The following is an 18,396-nucleotide window of genomic DNA, read 5'->3' as shown; positions in this document are numbered from 1 at the left end:
CTCAATCATTGTACTGTTGATATTTGGCTCTCTTGATTAATGAGTTTGCTGACCACTGGGATAGAAGATGGGAAATGATAAGGACTTGAGAGGGAACTATTTTTTTTTAAATATATTTTTATTGATTTCAGAGTAAGGGAGAGACAGAGACAGAAATATTGACAGGAATCATTGATTAGCTGCCTCCTGCATGCCCTATGGTCAAGCCCACAACGTGGGCATGTGTCCCGACTGGGAATTGAACTGTGACCTCCTAGTTAATAAGTTGACGCTCAACCACTGTGCCAAGCCAGCTGGGCTGGGAGCTGCTATTTTATGAAATTTCAAAACCTTAGGAATAAAGTGAGTCAAGTGGAAAGCTAGAATTCCTGCAAGGGAGGACAAAAACCACAAAGTAAAATAGGAAGGTAGGGCGAAAGTAATGAAGGGCCTCATCACTGCTGTGGGGAAATAGCAAGGTGTGTAATTTTTTTAAATAGAAATTTGGATTGTTTCCCAAATATCCAACTTTTTTTAAATTTTAGATTATTTTATTTTTCTATATTTTATTGATTTTTTACTGAGAGGAAGGGAGAGGGGATAGAGTTAGGAACATCGATGAGAGAGAAACATCGATAAGCTGCCTCTTGCACACCTCCTACTGGGGATGTGCCCTCAACCAAGGTACATGCCCTTAGCCGGAATCGAACCTGGGACCTTTCAGTCCGCAGGCCGAGGCTCTATCCACTGAGCCAAACCGGTTAGGGCAAGGTGTGTAATTTTAAGGGGGGAAGACTACTTGTAATAATCCAAGTAGTAACTAATACTAAGTGGTAGAGTGGAGATGGTGATTCTGGATGCGCTTTGAAGTTTGCTAAGATTTGTTCATTCCAGGTTTGGGCAACCATAAAGCAGCACATTTACTGGAAAGACCACTTAGGAAAATCAGAAGTTCCTTTTGGGACCTATCAAGCACTTGTCACAAAAGGGAGACTATTTGAAGAATAAAAATCTTTTGGCCTTTCAAGACTGTTTGCACTAGTATCAGTTTTATTGGTCTGTATTGGGAATATTGCCATGTTCACTACACATGGGGAAGCTTGAGACAGTTGTGGGTATCTATCCAGGCAGCTCTTCTCCCTCCTTCCTAATATAACCCATATTGTTTCAGGGGATGTTTGGCTGCTCTCCGATACCAAGGATGGATCTTGAATCATATAAGATAGTTCTCAATTGGGTTGCTTTTGAAATCCTTGAAAGGCTTAGTTAACAATGATTAGGAGGTTCTAGAGGTGTTTAGTGGCCAAGGGCCAACCACAGGTGCTAAACATCTATCTATATACATAAAACCCTAATATGCAAATAGACTGAATGGCTAAACAACTGGTCACTATGATGTGCACTGACCACCAGGGGCACATGCAGAACATGGTGGGAGCCACAGTGGGATGGGCTGGGTGGGGGTATGGAGGATGGGCAGAGACCTACCCCTGTGCCCACTGCAGCCTTGTGGCCCAAAGTTCCTTTTAAGGTGCACGGATTCATGCACTGGGCCCCTAGTCCAGTGATGGCGAACCTTTTGAGCTTGGTGTGTCAGCATTTTGAAAAACCCTAACTTAACTCTGGTGCCGTGTCACATATAGAAAATTTTTTTGATATTTGCAACCATAGTAAAACAAAGACTTATATTTTTGATATTTATTTTATATATTTAAATGCCATTTAACAAAGAAAAATCAACCAAAAAAATGAGTTTGCGTGTCACCTCTGACATGCATGTCATAGGTTTGCCATCACTGCCCTAGTCTAACAATAACATGCCACAAAACAATCCTTCATAAATTATTGCACAGGGCCACTAGTTTCCCACCAAGTGTCCATCTGGCTGAGAACTTGAACCTAGAATTTATTTTTTACGAGAATCTCAAGAAAGTATTTACATGGCTGTCAATGACCAATTTTCCAGGAATGTAATTATCATGTAAACAATGTCCTTCACGTTACAGTACTGTATTAATTTTTAAAAAATGATTTGAGAGAGGAAGAGAGAAACATCAATTTGTTGTTCCACTTATTCATGCATTCATTGGATACTTCTTGTATAGACCCCAACTGTAATTTGAACCCACAACCTTGGCCTACTGGAAAGACACTTTAACCAACTGAGCCTACCCAGCCAGAGCCTCATTGTATTGAGTTTTAAATATTTATGAGTTACATTTCTAAATACCACCACAAAATAAAAGGCATGACCTCTGATGGGATCTAAGCCCTATGTTCTTAAGAATCCTACAGGCATGACATACAATAAATCTCTTGGGAGACTTTTGGGGAAAAATTCTTAACACTTAGATATAAGAAAGATGCAGTCACCTTTCTGCTTCTGAAGTTGTCAGCACGTGGTAATTAGAACTACATCATAATTTAAGATAAGACTAGCCATGTGCTGAGGGTGAAAGCAAATATGGTAATTACCAGTACCTAACATTGAGCCATTAAACTTGTAACTTAGGGTTTACTACTAGATTTATATACAGCTACTTAGAACTGAAAGCAACCTGAAAATAGTAGCCTGTTTTCATGCTAGATAGAGATCTAGACTTTTAACATTCCAAATGAAAGATGGAGCTAAAAGAAATCAACAAAAAAACCTCAAACCCAGAGTTGTACTTAGCCTCACCCCTCACAAACAAGAGATCAAGATGCTTTTCATATTTATTTTTTAAAAAAATCCAGAATGGATCAAAAAGAATAATCCAGGGTACATGTGCCAAAGGCCAGAAGGTAGCTATAAAAGTGTGCCATAGGAAAATTAGGGAGCCTTATTACCTTGTTTAAAAAGCTGTACCTAACATAAATAGCTTAGCTTCCCCTGCTCTACCTCTGAATGTGGGACAACAGGCTTGTCTTGCAAGGCCTCAGTTGAAGGATCCCATGTATACACACAGGCTGGTATGGCAGTACTTGTCTTATATCCCTAGTTGGTTTTATTCCAGGTCTGACTACCTTCGTTGTTGTGTGTGGGATGGTTTCACCCCTTGGAAATACAGGTATTTCAGCACAAAACAATGTTAAGTCTTTACAATCAATAAATCATCACCTTCCCTTTTCGTGCAGCTAAAAAATGATAGGCTAGGGACAGACAGAACATTGTGAGCTTTGTTACTGTTGGAATTACCACTCATTAAATGATCATTAGCTAAGTCACTAAATTTACATATTAAGGGAATTATATATAGAATACTGCAAAAACACAGTAAAAGACTGAAGTCTGCCCATTTCTGCTCAGGAAGTCCCTTCACTCCCAAGCATCATATGTTGTCCTTTTGGCTCCAAAGTTTACTGTTATTACTGTTTCTCTTCTTTTTGATCTTCCTTTTGTTCCCCAGCACTAGAACTTCCAGAGCCTTCTCGCTCAGAGGCCATCTGTTAAGAAAACATTTGACAGTCACTCATTTAATGTTAAGGCTGACAGCTTGCTTTCTGGAGCCATATCCCACCTATTTCACCCCCATCCTCCCACTACACTATTGGTGGTTTCTGTGACTCCTTCCCTTTGACCTCCCTCACAAAGTAGAGTCAAGAAGGAAGGATATTTTCAACATGCCCAGTTCTATAAAATGGCGATGTAGGGAGCCATCAGTGAGTCCTCAAGAGCAGTTACATCAAGATCAGATGAGAAGGAAAATAAGTCATTGAGCAAAACACCCTTCAGTCCTTGTACCTTTTTGTATGCCATTTCGAAGAGCTTCAATGATGCTTGCTGAAGGGAAGATGCTGCCTGCCTTATGTTTTCTCCAGTTTCACTATCTTTTCGAGCCAGGAGCTCTCTCATTTTGGAAATCTCCTCTTTTAGTTTGTTGCACTTAAAAACAAAATAAAACAAAGCCCTCACTTTTTGGGGTTTTCTTATCCTATTACATGAAACAGTAATATTCAGAAACATTTTTTAAAAACTAAATTCCAATCAGGACCCACACAAACTTCATTGACATTGGTGACAATGCCTCCCAACTTCTTGAACTATTGTATTATAAAAGAGGGCTCACCTCATCAGCAGGCAATTGGTCCTTGTATTCCTCCATCTTGCTTTCTGTATCATGGATGATTCCTTCAGCCATATTAACTGCTTCAACTCGTTCCTAAGAGACATTAGAAATTGAAGACTTCCCAAATGGTTGGCTGAAAGTCCTCACTGAGAAAGACAACATGCTGACTGCTACATATAGTTAGAGTAAAAACAGTAAGGGGGAGAAATCACTGTGGTTGGTGTGAGCTAGTCTGATGTCTGTGAAAGATTTTAGCTGAATTCCTATAACAAAAATCAATATAGGAAGACTTGGAATAAATAAAGGCATTCCACATAAGTTACAACAAAGGGGTAAAGGGAATAGATTGAGGGTAACAGAAGATAGAAGATCAAAGATAAATGTCTAAACTCCTACTTTCATCTCCAAGCTGAAAAGACAGAAAGTACCAATCACCTTCTTTCGCCTGTCTTCCTCAGCATACTTCTCTGCGTTCTTAACCATATTTTCAATATCATCTTTGCTTAACCCACCAGAAGACTGGATCACAACTACAGTGAAAAGAAAGCATTTTGTTACTTCCCTGGTAAAATTATTTATCTCACCCTCTATTTGTATTGAGAAGAACAATACGCCTGCTCAGAATAGCCTATCTTGATGTAAATTACGAAGAGGAATACCCTACTGTCCTATAATAGACAGAAGGAAACAAAGGTCTGATATACACAAAGACCAACTATCCTGCCAATCCCCCAAGACTTTAATAAGCTCAGCAATCCAGAGGCTCAGTGCTTGCCTATTTGGGGGAATAAACACATCTGTTAATGTGAATCTGATAATTGAGAAAAGGGGCAAAGAGGACTCATTTTCCCGAGGCTAGAAAAAGATATGCACAACCTAGAGCAGTGATGGCGAACCTTTTGAGCTCGGCGAGTCAGCATTTGAAAAACCCTAACTTAACTCTGGTGCCATGTCACATATAGAAATTTTTTGATATTTGCAACCATAGTAAAACAAAGACTTATATTTTTGATATTTATTTTATATATTTAAATGCCATTTAACAAAGAAAAATCAACCAAAAAAAATGAGTTCGCATTGTCACCTCTGACACGCGTGTCATGGGTTCGCCATCACTGACCTAGAGGGTCAAGTTCTCAACAGAAAGAAACTCCAAGGCCTCTTACCTCATCCTAACAGTCTGATAAATAAGAACACTTACTCTGCTGCTCGCGTCCTGTACCCTTATCTTTGGCAGAAACATGTACAATCCCATTGGCATCAATGTCAAATGTAACTTCAATCTGAGGGACTCCACGTGGGGCTGGGGGGATTCCAATCTAAAGTAAGTAAGTAAGTAAATACACAGATTAAGCTCTTCTCACAAAGAGGTACAGTTCTCTAGTTTCAAACCTATACGTTTTTCTGGGGAACAAGTCACTTGGTTCCAGGGAGGAACCAGCTATAGTTTCACTTAAATGTACAAAAACAGGTTTATAAGTAAAGGTAGTACTTCATTGCTACCTGAAATAAACAGGGCTTATACCAATAAAGGCTGATTATAGCAAGTAATCATAATTATTATGTACTTGGGGACACAATGAATAATAGCAAATCTCATTACTGTTCATCTCACCAAGAACCAGTAAGCAATACTAATTAGAAGTCAGTAATATCAAATGTCTCTTAAATTAGTAACCAAAAATTTCTCCTAATTAACACTGTCTATGAACACTTCCCTGTCTTATATCTTCTATCTATATATATAAAAGCCTGAACAACCAAACGCTATGACGTGCACTGACCAACACAGGGCAGATGTTCAACGCAGGAGCTGCCCCCTGGTGGTCAGTGTGCTCCCACAGCGGGAGCACCACTCAGCTGACTGACAGGTGCCAGACACTGGGCCCATGGCTGGCAAGCGCAGCTGTGGTGGTGCAGCCTAGCCTGCAGGGATCTGGCTGAAACCTGCAGTCCAACATCCCCCAAGGGGTCCCAGATTGTGAGAGGGCGCAGGCCAGGCTGAGGGACCCCACCAGTGCACAAATCTGTGCACCAGGCCTCTAGTCTATATAATAAAAGCCTAAGCAACCGTTATGGCGGAACAACTAGTTGATTCAACGCAGGAGCTGCCCCCTGGTGGTCAGTGTGCTCCCACAGGGGAAGGGGCCTCTCAGCCAGAAGCCGGGCTCATGGCTGGCGAGTGCAGCAGTGGGAGCGCTAAGGAGCAGCGAGCCAAGCGTTAAGGAGCAAGGGGTCTGGGACTGCAAGAGGGCACAGGCCAGACTGAAGGGAGGGATCACCCCCCCCCCCGCCCCCCCTGAATTTCATGCACTGGGCCTCTAGTATATTTATAATATTCTTAAAGTTCCTAAGGCACAAGCAAGGCTTTCAGGTAAAAATTGAAGCCAAGGGCTCTTCAGTTGCAGAATTTGTATGTACACTATGTTAAGATAACAGACTACCTGTGTTTCAGCAATTTATAGTAATATTAATAGGGGTTGAAATATAGTCTAACTGTACAATAAAAAAGAAAGGAGCATATTTAGGATTCCCAATACCTACCAAAGTAAACTGTCCAAGAAGTTTGTTGTCTCCAGCCATCTCTCTCTCACCCTGGCACACTTTAATCTCCACCTGAGTCTGACCATCAGCAGCTGTAGAAAACACCTAGGGAAAAAGAAACTTTCTGGGTTGTCTATCTAATTAAACTACTCCCCTTACACAGAGGACAAGCCAAAGAAAGAAACTCACACTGTAATACTGGAAGAGTCCTAATGTACACAATTTTCAGAACAAAGGCTTATGTCTTTTGCTGGGAATAGGAGTAGGATTAGCACAGCAAAAGGGCACCAAATAGCTATTGTTTCTCTAAGCAAATGCACTGTAAAAAGATGCAGCATTGGCACAGAAGGCCTCAAGAGAAGGTGCCAAAAAAACGAGATGTTGAAACATGCTCATCTGAGGAAACAGGTCAGAGATAGGACATGCATTTTGTGCTCAGTCACAGGACGTCACCACATACTTTTCTTCAGAATGATGTGTTGACAATACATCACAGCACAAATACAGCAATAGCCAGTTTTTCATAAAAACATCAAAATTAGAAAAGTCAAGACATCATTCTTAATCCAAAGACCCAAAGACCCAAGTCATTGTCCAAATAGCCCTGCCTGGCATCGCAGGACACCCATCATTCACCCATAATAGAAGCTCATTGCACTGTCTTGGTCAGGCCATTCTTTTTATTGCCTTTGAGAACAGAAGAATATAGAGAATTTAGTCCCAAATGATGAGGTTTCTTTTGGTAAGTTAAAGAGTGAAGTTTTCTAGGAAAAGCTCACAAAACCTAGTAATCTCTGTGACAAGGTAGAAAGGGGAGGCTCTTACCTGACTTTTCTTGGTTGGAATAGTGGTGTTCCTGTTAATAAGTTTGGTAAATACACCTCCCAGAGTCTCAATACCCAAAGAAAGGGGAGTGACATCCAGGAGCAGCACATCTGTGACATCACCAGCCAACACACCTCCCTGAATGGCAGCTCCCATGGCCACAGCCTCGTCAGGATTGACAGCTTTACTTGGGGCTCGGCCAAAGAGATCCTGCACAGTCTGCTGAACCTGAGCACCAAGAGAAAAGAACCTGTCACCCACTACTCAAAGCAACTAATTGCCCAAGATGGAGAGAGAACACACCTGTCCCAAGATCATAGCAAATCACAGGACAATTTGCTTCAGATCCAAGAATTTCACTCAAATTACTAGTATTTCATAGTTGAATTCTTGTTAATGATCCGAGTATATCATGTAGGTAACACTCATATACTTTACTCACATATGTCATTCATAGCCCTTTAAATTTGGGAAGAATTAGTGTTAAGATTGTTATCTGGTTTCCCATACAATACATTGCATTAGAAATGGTGTAGCCCTGGTCGGTGTGGCTCCGTTGGTTGAGCAGTGTCTGTTACACAGAAAGGTTATGGGTTTGATTCCCGGTAGGAGGCATGCAGGAGGTAGCTGATCTACATATCAACTAAAAACCAACTAAAAGGAAGCAGTGCAGAGATCATACCATGACAACAGTGGTGCTAACATGAGACATGCTCTTCCCTCCTTTTTTACATAATGCTAGGGGAAAGTGCTATTTAAATAGCATCTAGGATATTTGCTAACAGAATATCATCCAGGTCCAAAGCCTCTTGTTTTCTCTCCAGATTTATTCTGTGCATGTTTTCCTAAGCCCACATACTTGAAAATTTAATATCAAGGCCCAAGATAATTCCATGAAAGTCATAAAGAATTGCATCTTCAACAGTTTCCGTGCTCAGTCATTAACTTTCTACACACCTGTCTTTTCAGAATGATGTGTTGATGAATAGAATGCATCATTGCACAAATCTCTGTTGAAGAGTTACAATTAAAAGCCTTAAACACTATGCTGTAAAGACACATGTCCAAAATTACTCCACAGAGGCCAGTTAGTGTCAAGGTTTTATACTTTTTAACTGAATTTTTAGAGAGGAAAGGAGAGAAACATCAACCTGGGCATATGCTCTACCTGAGAATCAAACCAGCAAACTTTCATGCACAGGATGATGCCCAACCAACTGAACCACACTGGCCAGGGCAGTATCAAGGTTTTAAGCTATCTCTGACCTCATGTTCATTCCTAAAAATTCTTCAAGACTGAAGTTCAGAATCCTCCCAGTCACCACCCCAAGGACATTTTTCCCTTCCTAATCCTTTTTCTTATATCCTTGAATTTAAAAAAGAGGTTGAAAAGAACTCTTCAGTTAAAGCACAAATTCCTCCTTTCTGGATTACCATGGAAGAAAGGCCACATATTCATATCCCTACACATAAGCCATTTGACTCCCCCCAAAACATGCAGGTCCTTTCTGCTTGCCATGTTGAGAATTCCATGGATCCATCCATACCTTGGGCATTCTAGTCATGCCACCAACAAGAATCACTTCTCCTATGTCACTCTTGCTGACTTCTGCATCTTGCATGGCTTTCTGGCATGGGGCGATGGTCCTCCTGATTAGCTCAGCGACAATCCCCTCAAACTGAGCCCGGGTCAGCTTCATATTCAAATGCTTAGGTCCAGATGCATCCATTGTAAGATATGGCAAGTTGATGTCAGTCTGCAAAGGAAGCAGGGAGATCAGTAGTGGTGAAGTTTCTTTCTTTTTAAAAAAAATATATTTTATTGATTTTTTACAGAGAGGAAGGGAGAGGGATAGAGAGTTAGAAACATCGATCAGCTGCCTCCTGCACACTCCCCACTGGGGATGTGCCCGCAACCAAGGTACATGCCCTTGACCGGAATCGAACCTGGGACCCTTGAGTCCACAGGCTGACGCTCTATCCACTGAGTCAAACCAGTTAGGGCAAGTTTCTTTATTCAATAAATACTATAGGACAGTAAGACTTTGAATGCCACAGTGGTCACACCTACTTTAAAGGAAAAGCTACCAAACACAGTGACTCTTATAAGAGTCCAACCCTTATCTCTCCAAAGGTAAAAACACTTCAGAATTTTATTATTAAACAATGAAGATCAGAGGAGAGAAGCAGGAAAAAGCCCTGTTCAGGAGACAAGAAATATTCTACCACTAAATATATAGGGTGGGGCAAAATGACATTTATAGTTGTGAGTACACGAAACAGTTCATTCCTATATTAATTACTATATTTTCTATACAAACAACTGTAAACGTACCTTTGCCCCACCTTGTACATTAAGAACCATACTACAGCTTGGCCAGTGTAGCTCAGTAGCTGAGCATAGACCTACGAACCAGGAGGTCACAGTTCAATTCCCAGACAGGTACATGCCTGGGTTACATGCTCAATCCCTAACGTGGGGCATGCAGGATGCAGCCAATCAATGATTCTCATTGATGTTTCTCTTTCTCCCTCTCCCTTCCTCTCTGAAATCAATAAAAAATATTTTTTTAAAGGAAAAAGAATTACACTACTGTTTTTTCCACCAAGTTTTAAAAAACTCCACGTACGGTAGTTATAAACAACAACAACAGATCCAAGATATGCTCCGAACCAAATAACCTGCCACCAGCCAGGGCTTTGTTTCAGGAAGACGATTAGAAAGCTATGAACAACAGAGATGCTCTTTAACTGCAAGGACTGACTTTACTGCCATCATATCCACAGAGAACTGCTAACATGGCCACAATCAGACCATGTAGTATCTAATATTTAATAAAACCCCAAATCCTAATAAGGCATGGATTAAAAATATTTAGACCTGCTCAACGTGGCTCACTGGTTGAGCATTGACCTATGGACCAGGAGGTCACAGTTCAATTCCTGGTCAGGGCACATGCCCGGGTTTCCGGCTCCACAGCCAGTAGGAGACACGCAGGAGGCAACCAATCCATGATTCTCTCTCTTGATGTTTCTATCTCTTTCCCTCTCCCTTCCTCTGAAATCAATAAAATATATGTATTTTTTAAAAAAAAGAATATTTAGACCAAAAAAATCTCATCACTGAACATGCTGAAACAGATGACCTAGGGGTGGACCCCCGGGAACAGAATTACCTTACGCCTCTCCGCTAACTTCACATCAAAGCAAGGCCTGCAGGGATTAAAGACTCGGGAGTAAATCCTTAAACTTTTCCTTGGGTAAAGTACTGGGACTATTAAATGCTTAATATGAGAGTTAACACATCTTCTGTAGAAACAGTGTTACTGGGTTTTGCCTTAAAGAATACCATTGACAATTTCCTTCTTTCTTTGCAAAATGTCAATAATCCAAATTAGAAGATAGAATTTCATCATCCAAACCAGTATGATTCAATAGAACTTTTTGTGACACCAGCAATGTTCTATAATCTGCGTTGTTCAATTCAGCAGCCACTAGCCACTTATGGCTGAGCTCCTGAAACACAGCTAGCACAACTGAGGAACATAATTTAAAATTTGTATTTAACTTTAAATATCCATAAATGGCTACTGTTTTAGTGTAGTTCTATATGCTGTAAGTTAATGACAACCTGAAAAACTCCAGGACTCTCAACTCTATAAAATCAGTTCATCACAGTTTTGTCCTTCATTTTCCTCAAATCGAAGTATCTTTCACTATCAGTCCTCTCTTACCAACTGATGTGCTACCATAACCTCCCAGGGATTTCCCACATCCACTCAGGTTGCCTTCTGCCACAGAACCCTTCCCCACTGAAAATAAAACTGTGCTCTATCGGCCAAAGTGCTTTTCATAAACCCAAATCTGACCATGTTATTGGCCCCCACACAAAGTTTTTACTGGTTTATACTCAGAACAGATACCAAAACAAATCTATAAAGCTAGGGCTCTAGCCTCCTGTCCATGCCCGTCTGCACTTCGGCCACACTGACCCCTTCTCAGCACTGCATACTTGATTAATTCAGCATTTCCTAATTAACTCATCTTTCAGACGTCTCCTTGCTATGTCCAACATCTCTGTCAACTGTCAGGTTCCTCTAATATAAATCTAACTTTGCCTTTCTCGTACATTAATAACTTACATTCAGAGTACTTATTACTACACGTTCTAAGCACGTTACATGTATGTATGAATTTAGTAACCCTTGAAATTCTAAGAGGAAAAGTAGTACTATTATCTGCATTTTATAGAATGGAAATGTTAAGTCATTCACCCAAGGTCACACTGCTAAGTGATGAAATAGGACCTGAACCCCAACAGTCTACTTGTAGAGCCACTCTTAACCTTTCTTTACATGACTTCTGGCTTGACATTTTAAATATCTTTGACATTTTATATAATGTTCTAAATAACGTCCACCTCCCACAACACACTAAACTACACGAACAAGGGTAGTGTTTCTCAGAATTTATCCTAAAGGTTTATAATCACACATGCACAAACATTAATGTACAAGGATGCTCAATATACCTTGCTATAATGACAAAATGCTGAGGGAAAAAAAAATTCTAATGCCTATCAATAGGATACAGCAGGTCTTTGAATAACATTTTGTTATAACATCGATGAGATGTCATAGGAATTTATCAAATAGCCTATGAAAAACTGGTTTCCTTATACAACATTTTGCTTAAAACTCACAGACCTATTGATGATATCAAGTGAGGACTTACTGTACAGCCACATAAAAACCAGCCAACCTTCCCCTCCAAAAAGTGTCAGACCCCTGGGAGGAATTATAAGCTATTCTCTGGCAGACTGCAATATTTCAACCCTAACCCATCATGCTGCAAAGTTCTGCCACTCTGTATGATAGCAGGAAACAAAGCAACATCATCATCATCATGGGTGACTTTGTACAACTTTATCATTCCTCATAGCTACTTAAAAAAAAAAAAAATTCCAGGTTTGACTCAAGTTTAACACCTCTTCTCCTCCCATTGGTAATCAAACTACTAGAGTAGTCACAGGCTCTGTTTCTCTGCCACCTAAGAACCTGAAATTAAATCTCTTGCCTTCCACCTTGTTTCGTCTCTGATCCGGATCTACCATACTTTCTACATTTCTCTTCTTGGTTATTAAAGCAAAGTGAAGCTTCATCTCTCTGCAATGAAGCAGGATAGGCTGACACCTTAAAACCGACGCTGAGCAAATCTGATGCCCAGAGGGAAAAACTTGCTCAGGTGCATAAAGCCCAGCCTTCATAGCTCACTTTCTAGATCGGTGATTCAAATTAAAGGAGAAACTATTAGAGACACACACAAAGAGGTACCTTGATTAAGTGAAGACAGCAGTGCTGAGAGTCTCCTGGTATTTACAGGGTAGCAATTATAGCTTTGCACACTGCTAGCCTAGATTTTAGCTCCAGTACACATAACCTCTGATTTGGATGGTTAACAAATTAAGGTCATCCATTAAAACACACAACACCTACTCCTTTGCTCACGGAAAGGTTTTTACCACCAATCAGCAAACAGTAAGACAATTAAAATATGCTATTCAAGTAAGCTCAGGCTGAAAAGATCCATCAAGACTGCTGGGATTTGTCCATGTCTCACCTGCACAGATGAGGAGAGTTCACACTTAGCCTTCTCAGCAGCTTCCCGAACTCTTTGAAGTGCCATGTTGTCTTTGGTCAAATCAACTCCCGTCTACAAAGTGAAGACATTAATGCTAGTATTAATGAGGTGATAAATACTCTTAAATTGCAGTGATACGCTGTTAACAATTCAAAATAGAGCCATAACTTTATAAACAAGCATAAGTTACTTCTTCCCTTTAAAATTCTGTAGGGAAAAGAAAACCTATTCTAAAAGGGCTATCTATGCCTGGAGCCAGAGGGCAGAACTGATCTCAGTTCTTTCAACCGTAGGAGTCTAGCTCAAAAAAAGGAGTTCCCAGAATTCTTTTTTCAATATTGTACAAAGAGTGCCATATCCTTTAAACGGAAGCACAAACATTTCAGTGTTCTACTCAGGGCAAAAAAATTTAGTGCTCTATTCAGGGCAGCTACCTGAATAAGGAAATTTTCACTATCCCGATGTCTACAGATTAACCACACCAGTAACTAACCTCTCTTTTAAACTCCTTCACAATGTGTTGTAGCAAGGCCTGGTCAAAGTCTTCACCACCTAAGAAAGTGTCTCCATTGGTGGACTTCACCTCAAATACTCCTTTCTGAATTTCCAGGACAGAAATATCAAAAGTTCCACCACCTAAATCATATACAGCAATGCTAGAAAGAAAAAAAAGGAAGGCCTTAAGGAACAAAAGTAATGCTACAACATGAACAAACCTTGAAAACATATCTGACCAGCACATGGTGGAACCTATGCCAGCATACATTTCAATAACCAAATAAACTTGCCTATTTTCCCCAAAATATAATTATTATGAAATTTGATAATTGTGTGACATTTGTATTAACATATGGCCCTAACATGTGAAGTATACATACAGTTGAAATGAATAAATTCACTTAAAAGCAAAACCACTCTTTTGGAGGGGAGGGAACGACCCTATTAGACCAGTACTTAGGGAAAAATAGTAAATAAATAAAAAGTCTTGAAATGAATGAAAAACAGATTATACAGCCTTGCAGAACATCAAGGCAGTATATTTTTAGTCTAAATACAAGAATCAATCACTAAAAAATCAAAATGATGACTTGGGATAAGTCTTGGTGGAGTTTATTATATAGACTTACACTTTATCTTCTGATTTGTCTAGACCATAGGCCAGAGCAGCAGCTGTGGGTTCATTAATCACCCGAAGCACATTCAGTCCAGCTATCTGACCAGCATCCTTAGTGGCCTAAAAAAGAAAAAAGCATTTTCCACCTTTGTGTCCGCAATACCACTAATTTCCTAAATAAAAATGCTAATTGACTCACCTGTCTTTGTGAGTCATTGAAATAAGCTGGGACTGTGATCACAGCATTTTTTGCTGTATGCCCCAGGTAATTTTCTGAAAAAGAATCAAGGAATGAATCCAATCATGCGATTGTCAGTTGAAATAGGTAACAGAATTACTAATGTAACCTAACAACCTATATCATCCTTTTGGAGCCACAAATAGCACACACCAGTTTTTCAGCATGCTAAGACCTAACATGTAGAGACCTTGTAGGAAAATACTCCAACTGAAGATAATAATTAAAAACCAAGACCTCACCTCTAACACTTCAGTGAAAGTTCAACAACTAGAATGACTTAAAATGACTACTAGTTTCATCAATGGGAAGTTTTAAACTTTTACCTAACAGACAAAAGCTTATGTGTCATCTTTTGGCTTTCAAAATACTACTCCCCTACTGGAAAAAAGGAACAAGAAAGCCACCATTAGGAAAATTTGGAAGATGTATTCAATCTGCAGAGAATAGTAAGAAGAGTTTTGCCATCCCTAGGTTTTCTGTATAAAAGCCACCAGACTCATCCAAGGGACACTGGGGTATAAAAGCTAGTGATCTCAGATAAATCACCCAGTTCTTGATACTTTCCCAGACGTAAACTAAACATCTCACCTGCAGTCTCTTTCATCTTCATCAACACAAATGCTCCAATCTGACTTGGAGAATAGAGTTTTCCATGAGCTTCAACCCAGGCATCACCATTGGAGGCGCGGACAATTTTAAAGGGAACATTTTTACTGCAAGACACAAAAATTGTATTTGAAAAAACAGGGCAGGGCAATCTACCATTAATATCCACCCCCCCATCCCCAGAAATCCATGGTCAATGAGAACTTCAGAAATGAATTTAATGAAAGCCTTTAGAAAGTAAACATTAACATGTCAAAACACCCTGATGAAACCCAAACATTCTCTACTTCCCACCCAACAAAAAACTTAAGCAGCTACTTTGGAAAATGATTATAGTTATCACTTATAGGACCCAGAAATTCCATTACTAAGTATCTAGCCAGGAGATATGAAAACGTGTGTTCACACAAAAACCTGTGGCAGATTATTCATAATAGCTAAAAAGTGGCCTGGCTGGTGTGGCTCATGGTTGAGCATCGACCCATGAACCAAGAGGTCACCGGTTGGATCCCCAGTCAGGGCACATGCCCAGGTTGCAAGATCAATCCCCAGTTGTACAAGAGGCAGCTGATCAATGTTTCTATCTCTCTATCCCTCTCTTTAAAGTCAAGAAAAAAAAAGGGGGGAAAGCAAACAATGTCATTAACATAAATGGCTAAACAAAATGTAGATATCCAGACAATGGAATATTATTTGGCCATATAAAGTAATGAAGTATTGATAACATGCCACAACACAAACTTGGAAAACTATCTCATCAGCACATGCCACTATCTGCCTTACGAATTTAACACCAATTTACATGGCCTAGGAATGACTAGCCAAATCTTCATATACCACATCTATACACAGCAAAGACCTAATCTGTGGAGGCAAAAATAAATTTTTTGAAGGAGATATCCTTTTGGCAGGAGAGGCCTTGCCCCCAGGGACACATAAAATTACTAATGTGCTCAAGGGAACTTGCTAAAAGGTTCTTTTGTGTGGCCTTCGAAAATAACTATGCTTTTGTAATTACTCACATGTCTTTCTGGACTTCAGGGTCGTCATATCGCCGGCCAATAAGACGCTTGGTAGCATAGAATGTGTTGTTTGGGTTGGTGACAGCCTGTCGCTTGGCAGGCATGCCAACAAGTCGCTCACCATCTGTTGTAAAAGCTACAACTGAAGGGGTGGTTCTGGCACCTTCAGCATTCTCCAGCACCTAAAACACCCAAAGAAAGACAGAGAATGAGGTTCCAGTGACCACCACTGTCTTTGTATTAATCATTTAAGACAAAACAGATGTCAACTCACAACGTAAATGCTCAAGAATAGTGGATGTTCAAAATATCTTTATTTTGAAACAACAGAAAGAAAACCAGAATAAATATAAATCAGAGCTTTCATAGTCAATGTAAGGACAAGGTAATCTTTCCTTCTAGAAGAATTAAATTCATTTCTCAATTTTTTTGGTAATGGCTAAAAAGTTTCAGGCATATAAAAATTGCCAAGAAACAATTCAAGAATCTCAGGTGCTCTAAATATCAAGAATCTAGTGGGAATAAAAGTGTCATAAAAAGAGTAAGGAAACTTCTGGAAGAATAGCTACCATAATAGGAATCTCCTAAGATGCTTTACTTAGGTTGCAGCCCATGTGTTATGTGGAGCTCCACTTGGGATTGATAACAGAAGTAATCTGTAATCTATCTGTAAGCCATCCCAATGGTAATTTAGTAGTCCAAGAGGACACACCTAAATCCTTGGAAGTCAAATCCATTCAATTATCAGCACCATGCAATTGTGACCCAGAGCTTCAAGTCATGCTCACCTTTGCTTGTTTACCTTCCATAACGGCCACACAGGAATTGGTAGTACCCAAATCAATACCAACAACTGCTCCCTTGATTGCTTCTGATCTGTAAAACATTTAAAACAATGCTATAGTTATCATTTTAACAGTGATCTCCAAAATGGTTACAGGAATAGTACATAAGAAAATATTGGGTACTGTGAGAATAGTGGCACATTACATAATCTGAAAATATAGATGTGTCATTTTTTCTGAACAGAATCATTAATCACAAAGTTAGAGACCACTGCTCTGGGGTTTAGAATTTCTCTCTCAAAGGAAATAAAGTTACACTTACGCATAGTCCCGCTTTGAAACAATTCTAAAAGTCTCATGACTAAGGCCATTCCAGCCATCCTAAAAAAGAAAAAAGTTACATCAGCCATTATTACATATGAAAACTTGAACTTGTTCCAATTATTCTTCTGAAAGTCTTGAACTCTCATTCCACTTAACTGAGTGGCTATCATGTATAAAATATACTGAAATGATGAAGCGTTTCATGTATAAGAGGCATCGCGGTACTGAAACAGCAAGTTTAATAAAGCCCTACATATAGGTGTGTATTGCAGGTATAAGTTTATTTAGAAACATTCACCCTGATCCTGCGAAGCAACTGCTTTAAAGAGATAGGATTAGAAATCTTGTGGAGTCAACTCAGAAAAACAATTTTTTTCCCAGGGGTAGCCTCCAACCAGGATCAAAGAAAAGACCTTTGTTACGACCTAATTTTAGGCCACTTCCAAGCCTTTCTTTAACCCCAGTAAGACAATTCCAGTTCTTCAAAGATGTAGGCTTTTGTTCGTACGTGGTAACAAGCACCAGGGCTTTCCCACAATTTGCTTACTTTTTTTGAAATAACAGAGGACAACCTTAACCCCAAAATGTGGGGGAACTAACTACATAAGCATTCCTAAGTAAAAGAACGGGAACTCGATTCTGGATTTATTAAGGTGTGTCCTTGCACACATGTATCTTACAGAAGAGAAGAGCAGTCGTCTCCGACTCGTTGGTGAGAATACAAACCCGAAGAGCGGTTCCCTCCTAACTAGAATTGCATGCCTCGCCCCAAGTTCAGACCTGTTTAATCAGCCACAACACGGGTCGTCAGGACCACTACCTACTACTTCGTGAAATAAGACTCCGCGCTGGCAAGGGGTGTGACTCAGCAGGGCTCGAGACACGGAGATAAAACCTGAAATGGGCCTTGAATCGGCAGCCCTGATTGCGGAAAACCCGTTACCTTTCTTCCCACCTGATCTCTCCCAGAGGATTCTGACCCCGAAGGGCGCGTGGCCTGCAGCTCCAAGGCCCAAGACCATGAGCCGTGAGCCCCTCGGGGAAGGCCTGGAAGTTTCTTACCTGGTGGCGGGCGACCGTGGGGCCCCGGGAGACTGCAGCGCCGACGAGACGGGATGCCGCGGCTCGGCTGGCGCTTATCATGGCGGCTAAACGGTGAGAGTACGAGGCAACAGTCACTCGGACAGCCGGGAGCTGCGCTGCGCTCAGTGGGAACGCTTCTGGAAACCTCCAACCACGTGGGGTGGGGAGGGCGGGGGTTGGTCGC

General features: G+C 40.4%; 1 protein-coding gene and 2 non-coding genes across 3 annotated transcripts; all 3 read right to left on the bottom strand.

The window, feature by feature from the left end:
• Nucleotides 1–1,841: 1,841 nt before the first annotated feature.
• Nucleotides 1,842–18,376, bottom strand: HSPA9 (heat shock protein family A (Hsp70) member 9). The gene is made up of 17 exons (XM_036312973.1): nucleotides 18,192–18,376; nucleotides 17,128–17,186; nucleotides 16,809–16,896; nucleotides 16,021–16,202; nucleotides 14,981–15,105; nucleotides 14,351–14,424; nucleotides 14,165–14,271; nucleotides 13,531–13,693; nucleotides 13,017–13,109; nucleotides 8,945–9,154; nucleotides 7,398–7,625; nucleotides 6,573–6,677; nucleotides 5,230–5,347; nucleotides 4,464–4,558; nucleotides 4,029–4,121; nucleotides 3,704–3,844; nucleotides 1,842–3,405 (listed from the first exon to the last, which is right to left on the bottom strand). The coding sequence occupies exons 1-17, from the start codon at nucleotides 18,270–18,272 to the stop codon at nucleotides 3,328–3,330; spliced, it is 2,040 nt and encodes a 679-aa protein (XP_036168866.1). The 5' UTR covers nucleotides 18,273–18,376; the 3' UTR covers nucleotides 1,842–3,327.
• Nucleotides 7,003–7,071, bottom strand: LOC118659449. The gene has a single exon (XR_004968567.1). It is a non-coding gene; the product is annotated as a small nucleolar RNA SNORD63 (small nucleolar RNA).
• Nucleotides 8,327–8,401, bottom strand: LOC118659448. The gene has a single exon (XR_004968566.1). It is a non-coding gene; the product is annotated as a small nucleolar RNA SNORD63 (small nucleolar RNA).
• Nucleotides 18,377–18,396: the final 20 nt, after the last annotated feature.

The sequence above is a fragment of the Myotis myotis genome, unplaced genomic scaffold (genome assembly GCF_014108235.1).
Source record: "Myotis myotis isolate mMyoMyo1 unplaced genomic scaffold, mMyoMyo1.p scaffold_m19_p_6, whole genome shotgun sequence".
NCBI classification, from domain to species: domain Eukaryota; kingdom Metazoa; phylum Chordata; class Mammalia; order Chiroptera; family Vespertilionidae; genus Myotis; species Myotis myotis.
This window is presented reverse-complemented; position numbering and strand designations above follow the sequence as displayed.